Below are 21,048 nucleotides of genomic sequence, written 5' to 3'. Positions count from 1 at the left end.
CTCCTCTCCAGCTGCCATGAGAAAGACGAAAATCTCACAGGGACAGTATGACCCTGGGCTTTTCCACACATTTGTAAGGAATCATATTTCCAATGGCAAAACAACCCTTGGTAACACAAAGGGTTAAGAGAAGGTAATGTGGTAAAAGCTGCAGTGATTTGATCAACATTTAATAGCAGCCATCTGGTCAAATCTTTTCTATGCAGACCAACCCCTTTGAAAATTCACCCTATATATTATGAGGCTTGACAGCACCTCTGCTGAGGTATAAGTGTTTTTTTTTTACAGGGATCATGGCTTGATGACTCAGAGCCACACTCAGCTTGATGGGTAATTAGTTGGCAGCTCTTTTAAAATCAATTGAGCTTTGTGGTATCTAAACACATCCACTTCCAGTAAGTTCCCTAGAATTTTCTTGTCCTTCAGTCCCAATGCAGTTTGTTATGTAAATGCTGAATGTATCTGTTTAAACATTTCTGTCCAAGCTATCCTAAATCCATTTGGAGTGATTATCCTCCTCCACAGGAGAAAATAGGAGTCCTTCACTGAAATTACAGCAAGTACAGCACAGCAGACCCAGCTATATGACAACGGAAGTGTGCATGCTGTTGACTATACTTGTGAAACATTGCAGAACAACAAACTTAAAGGCCAAAAGTCTGATTGTTCAAATCTGATTGTCATATTTCAAGGTTATTGTGATATTCACAATGGCCAAACAGAGGTTTTTAATTCCATGTATTTGAGCATTAGATTCTGAGAAAAATGTTCTCCTGTAGAGTGGAAAGAGAACTGGGATTTGCCAGAGGGGAAAAAAAATTAAAAAATCAAACCCTCAAGTCTAGCATTGCTCTTGAGAACGAGGACAGGGATTAAAGGTTTGCAGTACATTCAGATCTCTCTCCAATAATAGCAGACTCTCCAGTTTGGACAGTCTAGAGAGAGGATGATGGGAATTCCTTCTTATTCTCCCAGCTCACAATTTTATCAGGACTCAATGCAGAAGGTTTGACAATTATAACAATGACACTCAATAACTAGGTACATTGTCAACAGAAATAAATCCACCCTGACTTTTAAAAATGACCAAATATCTCTAGAACAGCTGTGTTGCCATAAGGAGAGTGGCTATCTTTACATACTTTCCTCTTCTTAGTTTGTCTGTCCTTTAAGGTTCTGTCAGAACAGGGAAAAAAAACCTCAATACAAACATTGTGTGAACTGGAGAACAATAAAGCTGCCCTCCTTTTCCCTCCAAGTGGGAAATGTGGCTATGCTTCTGCACCAATTTGTTCTAATGCCGCCGTGGGGAGAAATCGCAGAAGGAAAGAAGGTAAGGATAAAAGAAGAAATCCTAAAGGATTGCCTTGACAAGACCAAGCCTTGAGCTCTGCTCCTTAGCACCGAACTTACCCAATTTCAAACATTGTCTTGCTCTTCTGGATGGCCCGGGCAAGGCACTTCCCTCCTTCGCTCGTTATTTTGTTTGCTCCTATTCTGCACAAAATACATGAATTGATGAGGTACATCACTTACAACAGTACAGCTATTAAAACACCAACTCAGAAAGCAAAACAAATATTTAAGGCTAATTAACACTGGAGACTAGCTACAGTTATCAAAGATTAACCTAGAGTAAAAAAACATACTGCAGGCATTTGACCTTTGATTAAAAGACATCTTTTTATGTTGTCTTTTACATATTTCGCATGTCAGCCCTCCGAATCACAAGTGCTACTGTAGAGTCTTGGTTTTGGTGCTCAGTATGTCAGAAATGAGCTTTAGGAACTGATCTTCAAGACAAGGACCCCTGCTGAGTTTTAAATATAGTTCATAATATCAGCAGTTGCTACAGAGTACCTGAATTACATGCAGCATGTTTCATGATGCCACAGGGAACAGAATATTTCTTGGTTGTGTGGCTCCAGAGAAGACTGCAGCTGATAAGCACAGACTGTAATAATTTCATCAAGTCTTTCTGTTCTGAGCTATAGGTGGTGGCTATAGGCAGTGGCACAGGTCGGTGCAGCAGTGAGTGTCTCTGGCTAGCACCCTACAGAAGACCTTTTATTTTTTTGGCCACGGTACGTGGGATATCAAATGGCTGCAGTTCAAGGAAGAGATAAGACCCAACCGCTTATACATTGATGTAAAGAACAAACCAACCCCCCCCCTCAACCCACTATATTTACATAAAGTAAAACTGGCTTGTTTGACTGACTTCAGGCACATGAATATGCACTCTATCTCAAAATAATCTGTGGGGTTGCCATGCAGCCTGAAAGTAACCATCTTCCAACAGGCTTTTTTGTAAAAGTTAGATTAAATAAGCAAAGCACCGTGTCAAAGCAGTGAAAGAACCAGAGTGCTCTTCTTAGGTTTCAAAACTCTGCAAATATTTCAAGTGGAAAGGATGTGGCTAGCGTGGCATTTCAGACCAAGTTAGTGGTAGAACAAGGACTAGAACATAAGAGTCCCTGGCTGCCAGTTGCTACATTCATACCACCAGCTGACATTGCTGTAGTTACTTCTATTTTCTGCTATGGTCACATTTAAACCATTGGTTAATAATCTACCTTTATGTCAAACCAATGTTGTGCATGTGCACTCTTATCTAGGGAAGTTCCAGGAATTAAAGGGAACAACTCACCAAGTGAATCTGGGGAAATTCCAGAATTGAGGTATGACACCAGCACAGCCTGACTCCAATGGCCCGTAAAAGCCAAGATATAAAGAAGCTTGGTACTAAATTCAAGTGAATTCGCCTATTGCAAGGGGCAGCAAGGTTCATGCACCACTTAAGCCTCACTCAGGCACTCAGACTGGATTTAGGTAACGAATAAGCCTCATGCTCCCCTTTTGCTTTCTGCTATATTCCAATAAAGACTATGGATTCAAGAGTTTCACCTGCTGCCAATCACTGATAGACTACTGTAAAAGAATACACAATTGCAACCTAAGTTACATTTTATTTGAAGTGTAATTGTTCTTTTTTTTCTACTCTCCCTGCCATTTCAAGTTGCTTTACCTTAATTAGAATACTGTAGAAAGGAAAAAAAAAATCCAACATACTTAACGTATTCAAGGCTCGAACACTCTTCAATTAGTTTTGCAACATATTTGGCTCCGACATCAGTGATCTGATTGTTGTATAAGCTTAAAGAAAAATCACATTGGTAAAAATAGGTTAGTCCTGCTGTTACTGTAATATTTACAACCTGAATATTTTATAATGCATACATCGCATCCGTCTTATTTGTATGGCTTTGTACACATTCACAGTTGCTTGTATTTCTATTTTGATATACAACTCATATTGTGAAGGGCTAGACATAAAATACAAGGAGACCAGACTGTAAACCATGGGAAAATATTTATATGATTTTTTAAAATAAATGGTCTCCCCAAGGAAACAAAGCTTCCCTTTATTCCTGTGTTAGTACAGAAATAATATTGCCAGAAGAGAAGTCAGAAGAGAAAACACCAGAAGAACATCTTTTTGGTCTTTTAAAAGTCATAAAATCCCCTTGCAAATGTTACTGAAGATCAGATACCTGAATAGATGTACTTACTTTAGGGCACTGGAGGAAGGAGGCGCTTCTTGGTATTCATGTTCACTTCTCAAAAAGTCGTTTTTATGTAGCTACTTAACCAAGAGTAGGAAGGCAGAGCTAACATGCCTTCCAGCTTCAGCTTGATTAAGAACTAATTAAGGTCTTAAGGAAATTGGTACCATGAACATGACACTTGAGACCGTGTGTTTTTGATACTAGTCTCTACCAAGTTGTATCTGCTTTGCATAGTTGAAATCAATCCGTTCACAGCAGAGAAAATAGGAGGCTCTAGCTATAAAGTGCACACTCTTGCTCACGCTCTCGCTCCCTCCTCCACAGCTAGCAGAGGCTTTAGGTATAAAACTAGCATGCCCACACAGTTCAGCAACCTGACAGTGGTCCACGCTGTGTTATAGAAGGGCCTCATGTCAGTGGAGGCCAGCCTGTGAGGCAGTGCTATGGGACAAGAAGCTGTGGTCCTTTTCCCAGTGAACAGTGACAGGGCGGCAGCTGAATCATTTCTGACACAAAATTCTCATTTGCTTATGTTCAGTAAATGAGGAGGTAACGGTGGTTTCCACCCCACCTTTGCTGTGTCAGTACCGTCAGCATTGCTGTTTTATTTTCTAGTATTGATATCTAGTGTTTTGCTCCCAATGGGTACATACCCCAAGAAAGTCACAATTTGGTACTTCGAGAGTTCTTCATACAAGATCCTTACACCGTGATCTGTGACCTGATTTACACTGAGCCTGGAATGAAGTGAATGAAAAGAAAGTTTGAATCAATACAGATTACAAGTGTTCATCACCCATGAGTTAACAAATGACTGGAGGTCTACGATTTTCCTCTGATATTTTAACAGATCACGTATTAAAAGCCATTAAGGCAAAAGTGAACTCAATTTCATATGTCTTACTTCAAAAACAATAGAAAATAAAACCCCCAGATCTCCAAGGTAATGCTCTGGAAGCTGTCCAAAGAACTGAAAACAATAAAATGTAAGTCAGAAACCAGACACAAACACCTCATCCTCCTCTTGCGCTTACTGTGACTGCAAGAAGAAATTCTGCTTGACACCCTAGCAAAAGCAAGCTTTTCAAACTACTGTTCTTGTAACCTTCTCTCTGAGTACCTAGTGAAAGCCAGGCATCTTGAAAGTCACAACATATTCAGGCTCCGCTGAATAAAGGTTGTGAAAAGCCCTGGCCAGGAAATAGAACTGCAGTCCCATGGGTGTGCTAGATGTTTCTAATTTTTCATTCCCAACTAGACATGAAACAAATCAACATCAGTAATTCACAGAATAAAAACAGAATAAAAATACCTCTTTTCACAGTTGTTTTTTGGGTTTTTTATTGTTTTGGTTTTTTTTCATTTTGTTTTGGTTTAATTTCTCAAGCTTTTTCACGTTGCCTTCACAGGTTTCCTTGAAGCATTTCAATTCTGATGAATCACATTTGCTGGGTAAAGCTGTCCCCATGAAAACATTTTGACGAGCTTCAATTTCTACACAGACTCTGAAGCTGAACTGCTGAGAGTCCCTTATCACCAACAGCCTCCCTGGCTCTTGCTCGTTAGTAACTTGGTCACTTCGGGATGGACTAGCACATAGGAGAAATCAGAGCCAATTTCAACAGATCAGAACAGTCTGCTTCTTTGAAAGGGATGTTTAAGCTCTTAGAAACAACGTTTCCTGACCTGCAGAAATTGGTCATTAGAAATCAAAGTCCTAACATCAGAAGAGCCATAAAAACAAAAAGGCAACCCAACAGACTGGTTTGGTGCTGGGGATGGTGTTAAGATCACACTGTGTATGGCATGATCATATGATAGGGACAAAGAATGAAATATACTCATGCATTTTCTCCCCAGGTTTCCGTATTGCTTTCTCTTGGGAGGTCAGTTGATTTGCAACTGACTGGAAAAAACACGTGTCACTTGCTTTGATTTAGTCCTAGAGGAAAACAAGGCAGAGCACAGCCAACCAGAAGGAATAAATCCACTTATAAAAAAAAAATTCTCATGAGGCTGAAGGAGCTTTAAAAAAGATATATTTGAAGTTCCTGGCTTTCTACACCTAAATGTTTGGACAAATAAAGTATAGCTACATGGCACAACCTCAAAGGACTGGAGGTGGAACAACCTGGCCTGTGATGTTAGAGGTGGAGTTAGTTCTCCCTGATCACACCAAGCCATGTCCTCCCTCCACATCACCTCAGGGAAACACCACATCTAAAGACTTCAACTATACCCTTTCATGGAGTACTACGTGTTAGCTTTTGTTCTGTGAAAGCCAGACATTTTGGCAGGATGTAAAAGCAAGAAATTCAGAGCTTTTGATCAAGGGTTATTGTGAATAGTAGATCCTGTCTTATCCCATATGACCAAGGGCACAGGTAGGCTCAGGCAATCTTCAGATAATGGAGGAAGCACTTTTATTTCCTTTCTTTTCCCTTAAGCACTTTCTCCCATAAAAATCCTCTTTCATGACAAAACAGTTTGAGGCGGAGCTAACTAAACCTGCAGGTTTAAACAGTCCTGGCTTCTAAGGGCTTCTTATCACGCTTTCCATTTGGGTTTCCATATTCTCAGCTTGTCCCTGCTCCTGTGACTGGCTGAACAAAGGTTTCAGAAGATCTGAAACTAATTTCCAGCAGCAATACGAATCCTTATCTTTCTCCACTTTCAAGATAAATTCCTCCAGCCCAGCAGTTTGTGGCATAAACCAAGAATAAGCAAGGACCTTCTTGCACAGACTCCTACCTGATCACTGCAAGCTTGCTGAAACAAGGTAGCAGCTGGTTTATTCCGTAATCATTGATATTATTGTTGTCCAAATCCAGAGCCAGGCGCTTTTGAAAGTGATGCACAACGAAGGAAATAGCACTGCAGTCAGCAGAGCAGGCATTGCAGTATGTGAGCTTGATGTAATTGGCGTGCATGCGTTTGGCAGCCAACTTCCCCACTTTCTCACTCTGGGTCTCGTAAAGGCACCTCAGCATCCAAACAAAATTGGGCTGGACCTGGATCTGATTGTAGGTTTGAAGTCTGGACCGAGTGAGGCCTTTCAGGTGGGATTTCATGCTCTCCCCAAGGTATGTGATGAGCGTCTTTCTTTTCTTCTTAATGACAGCAGGCAGAACTAAATGTCTGAAAAGCTTCTGCTTGGATCTAGAAAGCAGGCCACAAAGAAACAGGTTGGTAAAATGAAAGTGTTCATTATTTCGGAAAGGATCCTCCCTTGCTAGTTGTTTCTTCAACCAAGGAATACGAAGGCAAGTAGGCTGGGCAGTCTCAGTGGAAGAGCATTCATTGAAAAACTGAAGTAACTCCTTGGCACCCACTTTCTCTTCAATAACCAGGAACAAAGCTGTGAAAAAAGACTGAAGGGTTAAGTGCAAGAACTCGTAAGTGGACTGATCGTCACAGCCACTATAACCTTTAACTGTCCTGAGAAAGCCCAATTGCAAATCTTCTTCAGAGATGTTTGCTGATGAGACCTCCTCCTGCTCGAAGATAAAGAAAGAGTTCCCCATGCCTTTGTATGCCATTTTACCCAAGGCTAGAAGAGTTTCCTTTCTTGATTTGAACATCTCTGCTTGGCTTCTGGTGTTGTTCTTCAGCAAACTTGTTTTCAGAGATCGGTTCAGATGGACTTCAATCATGAGCAAAAACACATCTGTCAATGTAACAGAACAGTCTGGAAGCTCGTGGCTGTCCGACATGGAATGGAAGTGTTCATAGCATTTAAAGATAATCCAACAAAATAAAGGCACTGAACATAAACTGCAGAGATTGGGGTTGGCTTCCAACTGGTTCAATACCAGTGTTCGTTGCCCCTCATCTTTGAAAAACATGGCAGTGTATTCCTTCAGATTATTGCTGGAGAAACCACGGAGTAACACTTTCTTTCTAACGATGTTTCTTTGGATCTCAGTTCCTGTCCTTGCTGTAAGAATTTTCTCGGATCCCTTAAGAAGCTTTCCTCTGAGAAGGCTTACCAGCAGCACCAGTGGGTGGGTGGGTTCATTGGGTGAACATATCTCAGGAACACTACTGAGATCAAAGTTGGAATAGATCTCATCGAAGCCATCAAATGTGAAAAGAACTGTATGAGGGAATTGCAAGATGTGATGAAACACCTCTGTGGGGTCCTGGTCTGGGTAGCAATTATATTTGAAGAGTAAGTCTTTCAAACATATGGCTTCATCTTCCTTAAAGCAACTAAACATCCTACATCGGAAACGGAAGAAAAATTTGGCCCCTATGTCCAATTCTTTTCTGGCCCAAAGACTTTGTATCTTCTGCAGCAAGATGGATTTTCCAATTCCCGCATCACCGAAGACATAAACAGTCTCTCCATCTTCATTAATTAGCCCAACTGCATCATCAAAAAGGGCTTCTAATTGAGACACTTTGCCTAGGCTCTCATTGGTAAAACTGACCAGCTCCATAATACTATTAGAGTAGATTTCTTCAAGCAGCATCTCTTCCCTTTGAGCGTAGGACATAACAAACTTGGAGTCCCGTCCCAGTTCATGTCTGAGTTTCTGGCAATACCTGCTAACTAAAAAGACAGTGAACTATTATTTAAAAGACTATTATTAAAAAGCATACATATACAATGGCCCACCTTTTTGGGAACTAAGATGTAAATTTGTTCTTTTGCAGATTACTTCTATTTATTTGTGCTGCCATCATCACTCTCCTGGGAAATTCAGGTGCTAACGAAAGAGGTAATATGTGAGACACCATTTCGCGAAAGCCGGTACTGACACTGCATGGCTTTAAGGGGCTGCTATCTTTCAGCTGAGACTCGAAGCCAAGCCCCTGACCTTTTGTTAAAGACTATTTTACACTCTGCAAAGGCAGGGTTTGGTGGTGACTGATTAGCTTTGGCATCTGCCTTTTCACTATACTTATATTCTACCTGCTATTTCTATGAGGTAGGTAGTTATTCTTTCCTAACTTGCTTGGTAATTTTTGTTATTGTAAATAGAATGCATGCATTTTAGAAACTGGGTGCTAAGCACCTCAAAATATTCTTTTATGGTGAGAAACAAAAGGAGAATCTCAGTTATTGTGCAATGTTGGCTTGTGTTTTTATTGCAAAAGAAACTTCACTTCAGATGGGGGCAAAGTAATTCTTATATTTATATAGTACAAAAAAACCTCTCAAGAGGAAAACGTTTATTTCTGCGATACTTTAACTGACTTTTGCTATAACTCATCTTTAGGGTCACAGTATAATTCAGGTTGGAAGGGACTTCAGAAGGTCTCTAGTCCTACCTCCCTCTCAGAACAGGGTCACTTATGAGATCAGATGAGGCTACTCAGGGGTTTATCTAGCTGGATCTTGAAAACCTCTAAGTATGGAGACTGCACAGCCTCTCTGGACAACTTGCCTCATTGCCTGACTGTCCTCATCATGAAATACTGGCTATTCCATTGCCAAAACATCACAGTGTTGCTAATAAATTGTAGCAGAAGCCTAGAAAATACTACAGCTGCCACAAGGTGGTTATGCCATTACGCTACGTATCCACAAACACAGAAAGAGCTTGACGTTAGCAAAACAGGATGTAATATATCAACATGACTGTTACGTTATACAGTGTGCCTTTTAATTATCTGGCTACCGCTACTAGCAAGCACAGCATGCGCACATTTATTTTCCATGGCTGTGCCTACCTAGACTCTCTTACTCACACCCCACCTGGTTAGAGCTTCCTACATAGCAGGGTAGTTCTGAGGAAAGGGATATAGATGCATGACCTTACCCGGATCTGTATTTACCACAGGTTTACTACAAATATTCTCTGAAGGCTCGTAACCTATTTCATCCAGCCAAGGCTGAAGTTCATAGTAAGCATCAGTGACTTTCTGTAGGACACGGATGAAATATTCTGAGACTTCTTCTCCCTTGCTCTGAACCAAGTCTAGAATTTTGCGAACCTGAAAAAACACCATGTGAAAGATCATTCGTGCACAGCATTTTATCACAGTTACACTTGTACACTGCTTTAGGATCTTTTTTGGACTAAAACTAGGCACCAAAATCAAAACTGGTGCCTCAAACACTTGAATCCAAAATCTAGCTCTGAATTTGAACCATCACAAAACTGACTTTGTATTTGGATATTGCAAGAAAGTGCGCTCTGCAAGTTAAGGCTGAACTTGTAGCTAAATCATATGCTAACCAGAAACAAAATGGATAAATACCACTCCTCAATAGGCAACCCGAAGGATTTCCTCAACCTGGCTAGATAGTGTATTTTAAACCCCACGACGGTTAAAACAAAAAAGAAAGGAGTGGTTTCTCAGTGCCCTGAATTCACTCTCTGGTTTGTAAATGTTCCAGTCACGTTTAGATTTACCTCAGCATCCAGCCAGATTCAGAGCGGGGTAGGCAGAATCTCTCTCTGTATCTCAATGCGGTTCCAAAAACCTACAACTCTTAACACAGCAACTCAATTCTGCAGGCTCCCTCCGTACAATGGACTTGCTGCCTGCAACTGTTACTCATGGCTGCTAGGCAGTGGCTGGAGCAGTTGAAGACTAAGCGTTACCTCTAGAGGCAAGGCAGAATCTGATCTCCGTGCAACCAGTACAAAACCCTCTGCAAGACAGAGCAAACCAATAGAGCCCATTTGGAATGTCTGGATTCTCTTCTAGCTGGAAATGAATGAAGAATTCAGTTCTAAACCAGACAAAGGTTTCTAGAGACTGTCATCTCTTGTGAGCTTAAAGTGGCGTGTGGTACATACAATACAGCAAAAGCATGGTATTTTTTGACAATTTTTATGCTCTAAAAAGCAATTTTATGCCTTCCAGAGAAGCTCTCACAGAGTTCACTTCACTTAATATTGTGGCCTGCTCTCTGTCTCTGTTAGGCTCCTGATGCACGGCCTCCCCCTCAGCTCATGTATATTATGCTGAACAGTAAGAAATGGAGATGATCATTCAGTGTGCATTTATTCAGCTTTGACCCTATGCACAGAGTGAGCACTATGTTCCCATTTCAACTTGCCAGCAAGAATTATTATTTTATGAAAATCTGCGCTGTTAGTGAAGTCCAAGGTAGCTGATTTTTTTATGGTTTGTGCCTGCCTTTAACTGTGACACTATTCTGAAGCTGCATGACTGGAAACAGATCAGGAGTTTGTTTTAAGTCATGATGCAAAGAGCAACTGTGTACGGGACAATTTCCTCCTACCAAAAGAAAAGGAAATAATTTTTGCTACTGATGTCCAAAGATGAATCAAAACCCCAAATGTGTTCAGGATACACCATTTTTACACATAAACATTTACAATGCATATAGGTCTTTAAAGAAAAGGGAAGGTGTGCATGTGGACAACACACAATCATTAACTTCTAAAATAATATTTAATTTCTGTCTCTCCTCCTCTAAAGCAGGATGATCTGTCCCACAGCATCCTGAAGTAGATTTTCCTTGCAATGCTCTGCACAGTAATGAAGGCTCGTGCGTAGCAAGCTGCACTCTAACAGCTGCTGTGGTCACCTCCTCATCAAGAGGACAAAGCTGCAGCTGGGGGGTACAGCACAGCAATTACCATCCTGCTCATTCTTAGAGCTGCCAAGGGACATTACAAGCAATGCCAGCCGTGCTGGAAAGAGATGTGCTGGAGACACTTGTCCAGACATAACGGGGTGGGGAAGCTCCAAAATAACAAAGATTAGAAGAGACACTAGATATAAAATTGCCAGATAAGCCCATAAAACCCAGGGTAAATTGAAAGTAACAAAAAGTTCACCCTCGCTAGTGAAATAAAAAGGAATACCTTATCTGCTTGAGTTGCAAATTGGACAACAATCTCTGCATCTTCAGTGGAGAAGTAGTCATTCTTAATCAAGTTGTCAATCAAACACTGCGTGTTTCGGATTCTACTGACCAGAAGTTCTCGGTATACCTTCAGCAGAGCAACAAAGGATGGAGGACTTGCTCCTGGAGGTTTTCCCACAGAAATCTCCACGTTACCATAAAGTTGGCCTTCCATAGTTGAGACAGCAAGAACCTGCTCCACCTAGCCTCATCTTTGACAAACTGTCCATTTGCAGCGAGAAGTCAGCTTGGAGTTAACTTCGGGGAAACATGAAATCTGTCCTTCACATTACCAAGCCTGCAAAAAGTAATTGTATAGAACCTCAATTTAAACCTTATTGTATGCAGATAATCCCTTGAATTAGCCATCAAAAAATACTTCCAACCTCTGCATAACACCATGGCCAACTTTATTAAAAAGACTCTTCCCCATTTGAGATCTGGGCCCATGCAAGCCTCACGAAGTTCAACCAGGCCAAGTGCAAGGTCCTGCACCTGGGTCGCAGCAATCCCAAGCACAAATATAGGTTGGGCGGAGAACGGATTGAGAACAGCCGTGAGGAAAAGGACTGTATCCTGGGCTGCATCAAAAGAAGTGTGGCCAGCAGGTCGAGGGAGGTGATTCTACTCCTCTACTCCACTCTGGTGAGACCCCACATGGAGTACTGCATCCAGCTTTGGAGTCCTCAGCACAAGAAGGACATGGACCTATTGGACAGGGTCCAGAGGAGAGCCACAAAGATGATCAGAGGGCTGGAGCACCTCTCCTATGAAAACAGGCTGAGAGAGTTGGGGTTGCTCAACCTGGACAAGGGAAGGCTCTGGGAGACCTTATAGCAGCCTTCCAGTATCTGAATGAAGCCTACAAGAAAGCTGGAGAGGGACTTTTTACAAGTGATAGGATGAGGGGTAATGGCTTCAAACTGGAAGAGGGTAGATATAGGTTAGATATCAGGAAGAATTTTTTCACTATGAGGGTGGTGAGACACTGGAACAGGTTGCCCAGAGAAGCTGTGGATGCCCCATTCCTGGAAGTATTCAAGATCAGGCTGGATGGGGCTTTGAGCAACCTGGTCTAGCCAAAGGTATCCCTGCCCACGGCAGGGGGTTGGAATTAGATGATCTTTAGGGTCCTTTCCAACCCAAATGATTCCATGATTCTATAATTTGTTCAGGATTTGGAAAAAAAATTAACTACAACAGTCTCCCTTCTGTACTAGTACTTTACTGTAGCTTGCCTCAGACAACACCACTGGCATCTGCTTTACTAACTGCCTGTTCTTAGTGCATAATTTAATATTTTTTATTAGCTTTTCATGTTTCAATAGACAAAGCAGGGCATCTGTCCAAACATAGCTGAACAAGGAAATAAATGGAATAAAATTATATTTCATAGCAATTAATTTTGTAGAAGAAATTAATTTATAGTGGCAATTCACTTTGCTTTTTCTTTGTTACAACAACAGACCCGTAGAAAGTGTTGCCAATATGATAAATGTCCCTGTAAGCGAGGCCTTGTGAACTCTGAGACAGTTTTAGCTAAACTAGGAAAAAGCATTTAGCTTCAGGGCACCAGGTTTGAGAGGTGGTTGTGAGACTGTGGGAAAACCACTGATCAGATGTTTCTGTTAAGAAAGCCAAGAGCAAGATGATGCTAACAGTGAAAATGCTGCTGTAGATTTCAGAGCTAATACAGAGCACTTCTCTTCTCCTAAAGCTATTTGTTCAGACAGCGCGTAAAACAGAAAATATCATTGCATTGATGTAATTTGGTTAATCTTATCAAATTCAGGTGAGTAACCATAAAAGTCAAAAAATACAGTTTTTCAGAATCTGAAAAGTAACAGTGTTACAGAACGGACTGAAATAAGTGATTGTAAATACACAAAATCCCATCTCTACTGATTCACACAAAAAATCTTGACCTCTCCTTGAGCAGCAATTGCACAGAATAACTAAATTCACAGACTATTTCCCCATGTAATGAACTAGGCCTGGAAGATGGCATGGCAATTCATATTCATTATTGGATTGGGCATCCAACCCATCTCCGTCTTCATAAAGGGAAGAGATTGCACACAATACAGCTTGTAATGAAGATAATCAATTTAAAAGCCTGTGCAAACATTTAGGTTTGAATGCCTGACCTCAGCCTCTGTATGTACACAATGTGATCATTAACTCAGACAGTTACAGGCTCGGGAAACCCTCTCATTGCAGTAGAGATGTTGTTTAGAAACTGTACTCTTTAGCATGAGTGGTCTCTCCTTGTCTAGAAATACATATGCTGTGTGTGCCCTCATTCTCTATACCAGCTCTTTAGTGCTCTTTTTAGATGGCCATTTATTCCTATTTTTCTTTACAAGGCATAAAGCAGTAGGAATCAGGATCAGACTGCTCTCTATTGTATTACTAAAAGTTTTTTTTGAATTGCAGTTAATATACCGTGTAGCAGGCATGAACTTATATTGTAATTAGAATTCAATAGAAAGTTCACTTAGGTACTATTTAAGTATGAACCTTGCACATAAGATTTCCCATGCAAAAAGTATCACAACTGAATCACCTCCACAGAGACAATGAGAATTTGCACGATCGACACGAATTACTGGCACCCTGCAGTAAAACTTATTGTTGCTTCTGCAAGTCATATTTGGAAGAATGTTCTTAGATTCTGATTACAGTCATACTAATAAAAACAAAACGCAAAGCCCTTCCTCAACAATTCTGTAAAGGTGCCAGCTTTGCTGCTACATAATTCTCACAATTTCCCAAGATGTTTACAGTGCCGGCAAACTTTCCAAATGCTCCTCAGCACTCCCAGGACAAGCTATAACTGAGCTCTGCCAGCTCACAGATTCTTCTAGGTGATGTGCTATTGGAACAAACTCATTTCTATGGGTTTTCCATACTAGAAGCTGTGGCTCTGCATCAGTGTAGCTTCTCCTGCTTGACGCTGGAGAAAGACGTGATTTATACTACTGTATTTTAATGACACTAACTAACTATGCTTACAAACACAGGGCAAACCAGCTTAGTCCCTCTGATCTCTAAGCTGGCAAACCAGCTTAGATCTTAGTTCCTCTCTCCTTAGATCCTCTAAGTTAGGTCCTAACTTAGAGTGGCTGACCCACACAGATGCAGATAACTGCATTAAGACTTGAGCCCTCTAAAGGCTGAGATGAGCCAAATCCCCAGCACAACTGTTTTGGATCACAGCCACTTCCCAAACTGCAAAACTCTTTCAACCAAAGGGAATGTAACCAAGTGATGTGACTTTCTTACCACATGAGTAAGTGACTGCATCTACTCAGACAAACCAACCTTTCATTACGCCATTCACATGACCCACCAGATGAAGTGGCTGACTTCTGAGTCACTCAGCTTCCTAGAAGCCACATTGGCACATCTCTTTGTTCAAGAAAGCTCATTCCATAAAGGAAGTCTATCATGAAGACCAAACAATGTTGAAAACATCATTTACTCTAAAGCTTTTGCAAGCTTTTAGTTAAAGAGATAGAGTCACCTTAAAACACATGCAATAGAAATATTAACCCTTTTCTTTCAAGATACTGCTTCTACCCAACGTTCCCTGCTTGCTTTGGTTATTCTAGGACATTAGGTTGTCCTAATGCATTTTCTTTCTTCCTGCTTTGTGAGCAGAACTGAGACAAACATCCATGAAACCACAATAATGAAACAAAGTGCTGTCATGTGTACAAAACAAATGGAAGTCTTTCCTTCACTCTTTCAGATCCATCTACAAAGATGATAATAAAAGAAGGAAGAAATACAGCAAAAGGACAGGAACAAGGAAAATATGGAAAGATCAGAATGTCTCAAAGAGGCCTGCCCTGCATCTAAGTCCAAGCCACTACAGAACCTGGTTGCTACTGGAAGGGGTGTGCATGCGTATGCTGCAGGAGAGAGCACATCACCTTTCACACAGGGTGATCTGTAAGAGAGTGGAGGAACAAGAGAGCGACTGAAAAAGAATATGAAGTGAGGCTAAGCATCAGGGGAGAAAAGGAGAAAGAGCAAAAACACCAAGCAGGGAAGTCAGAGCTGGCAATATGAATTCTGTGCATGATGACGTACTCAGTGATATTTTCAGTGCCAATATTAACTTTAAGGCAAAAAACACACGCCATCCAGTCCTGGAGAAAACAGTAATCTCCATCAGTCTCTTTTAATAAGAAAAAATGGAAATTTCCACCATCCATAGACTAAGAAAATGTCACATCAGATGTGCGGCTGAACACCTTAAACGGTGCTGGAACAGAAAGACTTCCTGCCACACGTAGTTAAGAGCAAGGCAGGTATGTGCATGTTTGTAGCAAAGTGTATCAGCTATATGAAGGAACTTCAGGTCCTACTCAGACTAAAGTAAACACAAAAATTTTCTCCAGTAGCAGTTCTAGGTGCAACAACACCTTAAAGTCCTGAGAAATGTGCTTGTTCTCTTAGAGAAACACACTGTTCGTAAGATTCTGACATACACGGTTCTGTTTTACTGGGGGTGGTTGTTGTTGTTGTTATTCTTGTTGTTTTTAAGCACAAGGCCAATGTGTTGACATCATGAGGTCTCCAACTTATCTGCAAGTCCATCACCCCTCTTTTTGGAAAGAGTCCCAGCTTCCATAGTGCTTTAACAGGAGTCTTTTCAGTGAGGGATCACAGCGTTACAAAGTACTAAGTCTCTTTTTACAAGAATCTGTTAGTTTTACAATGCTAGGTTACACATCTGGTATGTTTAAAGGTAAATGCTTATGCAGCTTATAAATATGTGTTGAAAGCATTTGCTTGCTAGAGTGCGTATAGTGTTCTTTGCCTTATCTTGGGCATTCCAGATGCTGGATTCCACTCCAGTGCAATTCTTGTGACTGGTGTGGCATCAGTCATGGGAACGCTGTCAGAAAAGACTGAGAGATGCATTAATGTGAGACATCTCAGCGCACTGACCAACGTCTAAAACCATCCACTGTTGAGAACTACTGCCTCATTTCTGGAACTGTTCCATTTCTGAAAGGGCTAATGAATAAAATAATTTTCCTGACAGCCACCTTGAGGCTCTTACAATCCTCTCTCTGTACAACATCACTAAGTTACAATAGAGATCATCTGTTCTACCAGCAACAGTTTGTGAACATACTTATTTAGAGAAATGAACATTAGCATTGAGGTTTATACACAGAAAGGTATGTACCTGGGGAGAAAGGGAAAGATTTTTCAAGCCTGATACAGTAGCTGGAACAGCAGAACACCTAAATAGGAATAGAGATGACAAATACCTGGGCAAAGCAGGAATCTAGTATGGGGAGACAACAGGAGAGATGCTTATTGGGAAAATCTTCCTATCTGGGAACAGAATGTATTTCCTGTTCCCGAGAGGAAAATTAAAAAAAAATAATCATTATTTACTCAAGAGGCTTCCAATGATATTGGAGAGGAAACTCAGTTAGCTGTTTGTAGGACAGCAGCTTTGGCCAAGCGAAGAAGAGAGAAACCAGGCTACCAGGAATTAAAAAGAACCAGAGAGCAGAGTGCTCACCCATCAGTTGTACAGCCAAAGAAGAGACAGGAGACAGGGCCTTGGCCAAAAGAAGTGTCAAGGGGGATTGAAGGGATGTGAGGAGCAACAGCAAGTGTGGCAAGAGATGCACATCATAAGCCTGCAAAACTGAGAGTAACAAAGAGGAAGCAAGATGGGGATCAGGCCAGGGATAAGGAGGGAAATTAAAAAGGGAAATGAAATTTGTCAGAGTAAGAGGTACAGTAAAAGCATCAGTGCTTACAGCATGGTTTTGTATAATCCATATCAATGAGCTGCAATGGTGCTGATGGCCTCTACATGAAGGCACTGGCATTTTTATCTAGTGGTTCTTCTCACTTCCTTTTATTCTCAGCATTGTGCAAGCACATATCCATTTATATCTTTCCTGGCCCTGCCCTTCTCACATCCTCTTTTCACTAAGATCTCCTTGCTCTTCTTCTAACAAAACTGCCATGCCTGTTCAACTCCCACTCCTGGAAGTCCTCTGGCAGTGAAGAATATGCTGGTTTATCACAACAAGGTCTTACCAAACGTAAACACTGGAGATAAAGGGGCTGAAGGATCTTAAAGAATAGCTAAAAACCATTTCCACTTTTGGGTGAACTAGGGAGTTCACTCCTCATTGAGCTGGCTGGTCCCGAGGAGACTGCGTAAGATGAAGTAGTAAAGGCAATACAAGGAGCAAATTCATCCACAACTGTCCCTTAAAGCAGATGATTTAAGGCCAAACACGGTATTTCTGAAGAGCTGAAAACTCATTCAATACTACTTCTCCTGTAGTCTTGCTATTCTGACAAAAAACGTTCCTCTAAATTGCATGTGAAAAAAAGTTCTAGGCCACATACCTAGCTACCAGCAGCCAGTAGCTGGAATTTCACAGCACCTAGTAGCCAGTTCTGGCAGGACAACAGTGAAGCATGAACACAAGCCCCAGTGCCAGCCCTGGGCCAGTGGAGTCCCTGGTGGCACAGCTTTCTGCCCATGGTATTCAAATTGCAATTACTCTTCAAGAGGTGGCTGTGTGAAAATAGTGCTCCATTTCACGTGAAAATCTGTGCCCTTTGTGTCTCCATTTTTTTATTTCCTGAGAAAAGTTATTTTACAGTGCAGCCACCTCACTGCAGAGCCATTACAGCAAGAGAAGAACTGGAGACTTTGACACGCTTTTTAATTAATAATGGTAATCTAGACTCAGTCAAGGCAGTCTAAACTCAATTTTTTGCTATCACCGGGAGAGACAGAAAAGAGACTGATTTTCCACATCTTATTTCACGTGTGCCACAGCAGCCAGTCTTTGACTATAACAAAGACATAAGACAGAACATATTTCCACACAGCAGCTCTCACTTTTAAAAGAACTTCAACTATTTTACATAGTTCAAGCACAGTAAAAAATGTGTAGAGATTAGAAGCAAATGGGCACATATGCTACACAAAGTCTGCATGTTTTGGTGAGAAATGATGCAATGTATTTCACAGACGTACTAAAAAATAGCCTTTTATTTTTATAGTACAAATGGTGCATTGGTAGCCTTTTATTTTTAAAGCACAAGTGGTGCATTGGTAGAGCATGCACAAAGTCCCTGTACTGACCTTCAACGATATTCTTTATCTATGAGTTAAAATACATCCATCATACCCCAGTTTACAATCTCTGTGTAACTATCGTCATCAATGCTACATATGTCAACAAATGCCTCAGGAGCCATACATTAACATCACACTACTGTAAATCCATTATAACTCATGTGATTTTGCATTGTGCCGGGCTCACTGAGATCATCATCTTTCAGTGATTTTTCCCCCCACCCCTCTCTATCTCTGCTTTAACTGTAGTATAAGCTTTTGTAGCCATCCCAAGTTGTTCGAAGAATAACAGATACAAAAGAACACAGAAGAAATTATTTCTGCCTCTGCCAGGTAAACTGACAAGCTTTTGCTTAAAAGGCATGAAAGTAGCCTTTACAAGGCAAAAGTAGCTTTTGCTGCTACATTTCCTGAACAGCTTACTTCTAAACAAATGGAGCTCTACGTAGGATGTTTGCATGAATTAACAAGTCCCTGTGAAAACGATTTTATGTGGCTTCTTGAGAACTTCTTTCAGGAAAACATTTAATAAATAAGAAGGAACCACTGCTAAAAAGCAAAGAAATGTTCTTCTATCCGAGATCTTAGGATTGTTTTTCTTTTTAACAGTGGAAGAGGAGGGGAACAATTTACTGGTGTCTCAGAAAACTGGAACTTCTTTTCTACTATTATTTACTATTTTCACATTCAACCTGCAGTGAGTGCCACAATCAAAGCTGCAATTGATGGAATCGCATATTCACAGCTCTCCTAATTCAATCTCCCAAGCTTTGTGCTGGTCGTTGACAGCAAACCTAATCAGCTATGCCCACTCCACCTGGCCAAAGACCACCCCTTGGCTGTGCCTGTGCATCCATCCATCCAGCAAAACGGGGTCCTGCGTGGAGACTGCCCACGTATCAAGGCGAGGCAGGGAGTTAACTGCTGGTGCCAGTGGCACACTGGCACGGAGGAAGACCACCCTCCCGCCATCCCATACCATGCCAAGTCATTCCATGCCATGCCAAGCCACGGCCTCCCCACCGCCATGGGGCACCGACTCTGCCCAGGCAAACCGCTCCCGCCTCCCTCTCTTATAGCTCCTTTCCCATTAAATGAGCAAAGCACCGAGGCCTGAACGACTCCCACATGGATACGGACCTTCAGTCAGGTTTACGGCATGGAAATGCCTTTTCTTTTTACGGTTTTATCTGCCGCTTATGGGACAGATGAGGAGGGCGCGGCGGGGGCACGGAGATGCCTCCCTCCCACCTCCTCCCCCCCGCAGGACCACGCCACCCTTCCCCAGTGGCCTTCAGGGTAATGACACCCCCGACTGGCCTCTGTGACAGTATTTATTCCTGGTGGCGTTGCTGTATTTTGTAGGAAAGTGCCGTTTCCTTCGCCAAGGACCTCTGGGGTCACCGCTGCCTGTCCCGGCCTGGCCGGCGGGCTGGTCCCGCTCCTCGTCCTCTGCCTAACACCGCCAACACCTCCCCGGAGGCGGGAGGGGCCCCGGCTGAAGAAACACCAAAAAGTCCCCAAATTTTTTCAATTGCGGGAGCTCCCGAAGTTCACCGAGGGGCAGGCGTCAGCGGGAGACGGTGAGGCGCTGCCCTTCCCCTTCCCCCTCGCAACCTTTCCCGCGGCGGCAGGGAAACTTCGGTTTACAAAGAGCAGAAACTTTGATTTCCAGCCCTCTCCCGGCGCCGACATGCAGCTCAAGCGTCCCCCTTCCCGCCCGCCCCCAGTCCTTCGTCCCCCCGCGCCGCCCACCCCTCACGACATGGCGACGCCCCCCCCGCCCTCACAGCGAGCGAGGCGGGCAGCGGCCCGGCGACCCTCCTCCGCCCCTCGCCCGTCCCCTGTACTCACCGCGGCGGCTGAAGGGACGGAGGCGAGGGGAGGAGCGGGGCGACAGCCGGCCCACGGGTGCTTCCCCCCACCCCCGGGAAGGAGCTCCCGCCCCACACACTGTCTCTCCTTCCCGGCGGGAAGCGGCTCCTCCCCACGCAGGCATGGCCGAAGCCCTCCTTCTCCTTCGCCAACACCCGCCCATCGCTCCCCATACTGGCATGAAGGAAGGCCTCCTTCTCCTTCACCAACACTGCCTTTCCCCTCCCCACACTGGCATGGCAGAAGGCCACTCTCTCTGAGAGAGGGGCCAGTGGTCTTGCCTCGGCAGAGGAAGAGGCTTTTCCCCAGCCCTCAGGAGCTCCCGCCATTTTCCTCAACAGGAGGTATCAAGTATCTCCTGTCAACTCCCTCCAAGGAGGCTGTCAGGGCATTATTTTCCATTTTCTTCTTGCAACAGTAAAATACCTATTTAATCGTTCAAAAGCCCTAGTGAGGGCAAAGCAAAGTAAGTGGTGCTGGTGTGAAGGAGCATGTTCATGCACAGTTTTGCCCTCCATTCTGAAATTACAGCCATTAAAAACACACATAGCCCATGGAAGTTCCAGTGATGTTTCCACATCGCCAGCTTTCGCTAAGTGATGCCGCTATTTCTTGAAGCATGCATTGAA

General features: G+C 42.6%; 1 protein-coding gene across 3 annotated transcripts in view; it reads right to left on the bottom strand.

Moving 5' to 3' along the window:
- Positions 1-20,510, bottom strand: part of NOD1 (nucleotide binding oligomerization domain containing 1) — a 30,651-nt gene extending 10,141 nt beyond the window's left edge. The window contains exons 1-8 of one of the 3 annotated variants that reach the window (XM_063325265.1): positions 20,399-20,510; positions 16,610-16,667; positions 11,363-11,701; positions 9,338-9,512; positions 6,321-8,124; positions 4,223-4,306; positions 3,073-3,156; positions 1,414-1,497 (exon numbers count right to left, since the gene is read on the bottom strand). In XM_063325265.1, the coding sequence (XP_063181335.1) occupies positions 1,414-1,497; positions 3,073-3,156; positions 4,223-4,306; positions 6,321-8,124; positions 9,338-9,512; positions 11,363-11,578 (2,447 nt within the window). In that variant the 5' untranslated portion in view covers positions 11,579-11,701; positions 16,610-16,667; positions 20,399-20,510. The remainder of the gene's footprint in view (positions 1-1,413; positions 1,498-3,072; positions 3,157-4,222; positions 4,307-6,320; positions 8,125-9,337; positions 9,513-11,362; positions 11,702-16,609; positions 16,668-20,398) is intronic. The other 2 variants (XM_063325263.1, XM_063325264.1) reach the window with 2 other exon arrangements.
- Positions 20,511-21,048: the final 538 nt, after the last annotated feature.

This window comes from Chroicocephalus ridibundus, chromosome 2, assembly GCF_963924245.1.
Source record: "Chroicocephalus ridibundus chromosome 2, bChrRid1.1, whole genome shotgun sequence".
Taxonomy (NCBI): domain Eukaryota; kingdom Metazoa; phylum Chordata; class Aves; order Charadriiformes; family Laridae; genus Chroicocephalus; species Chroicocephalus ridibundus.
Note: the sequence above shows the minus strand (reverse complement) of the source record. Positions and strands in the feature narration are given on the sequence as shown.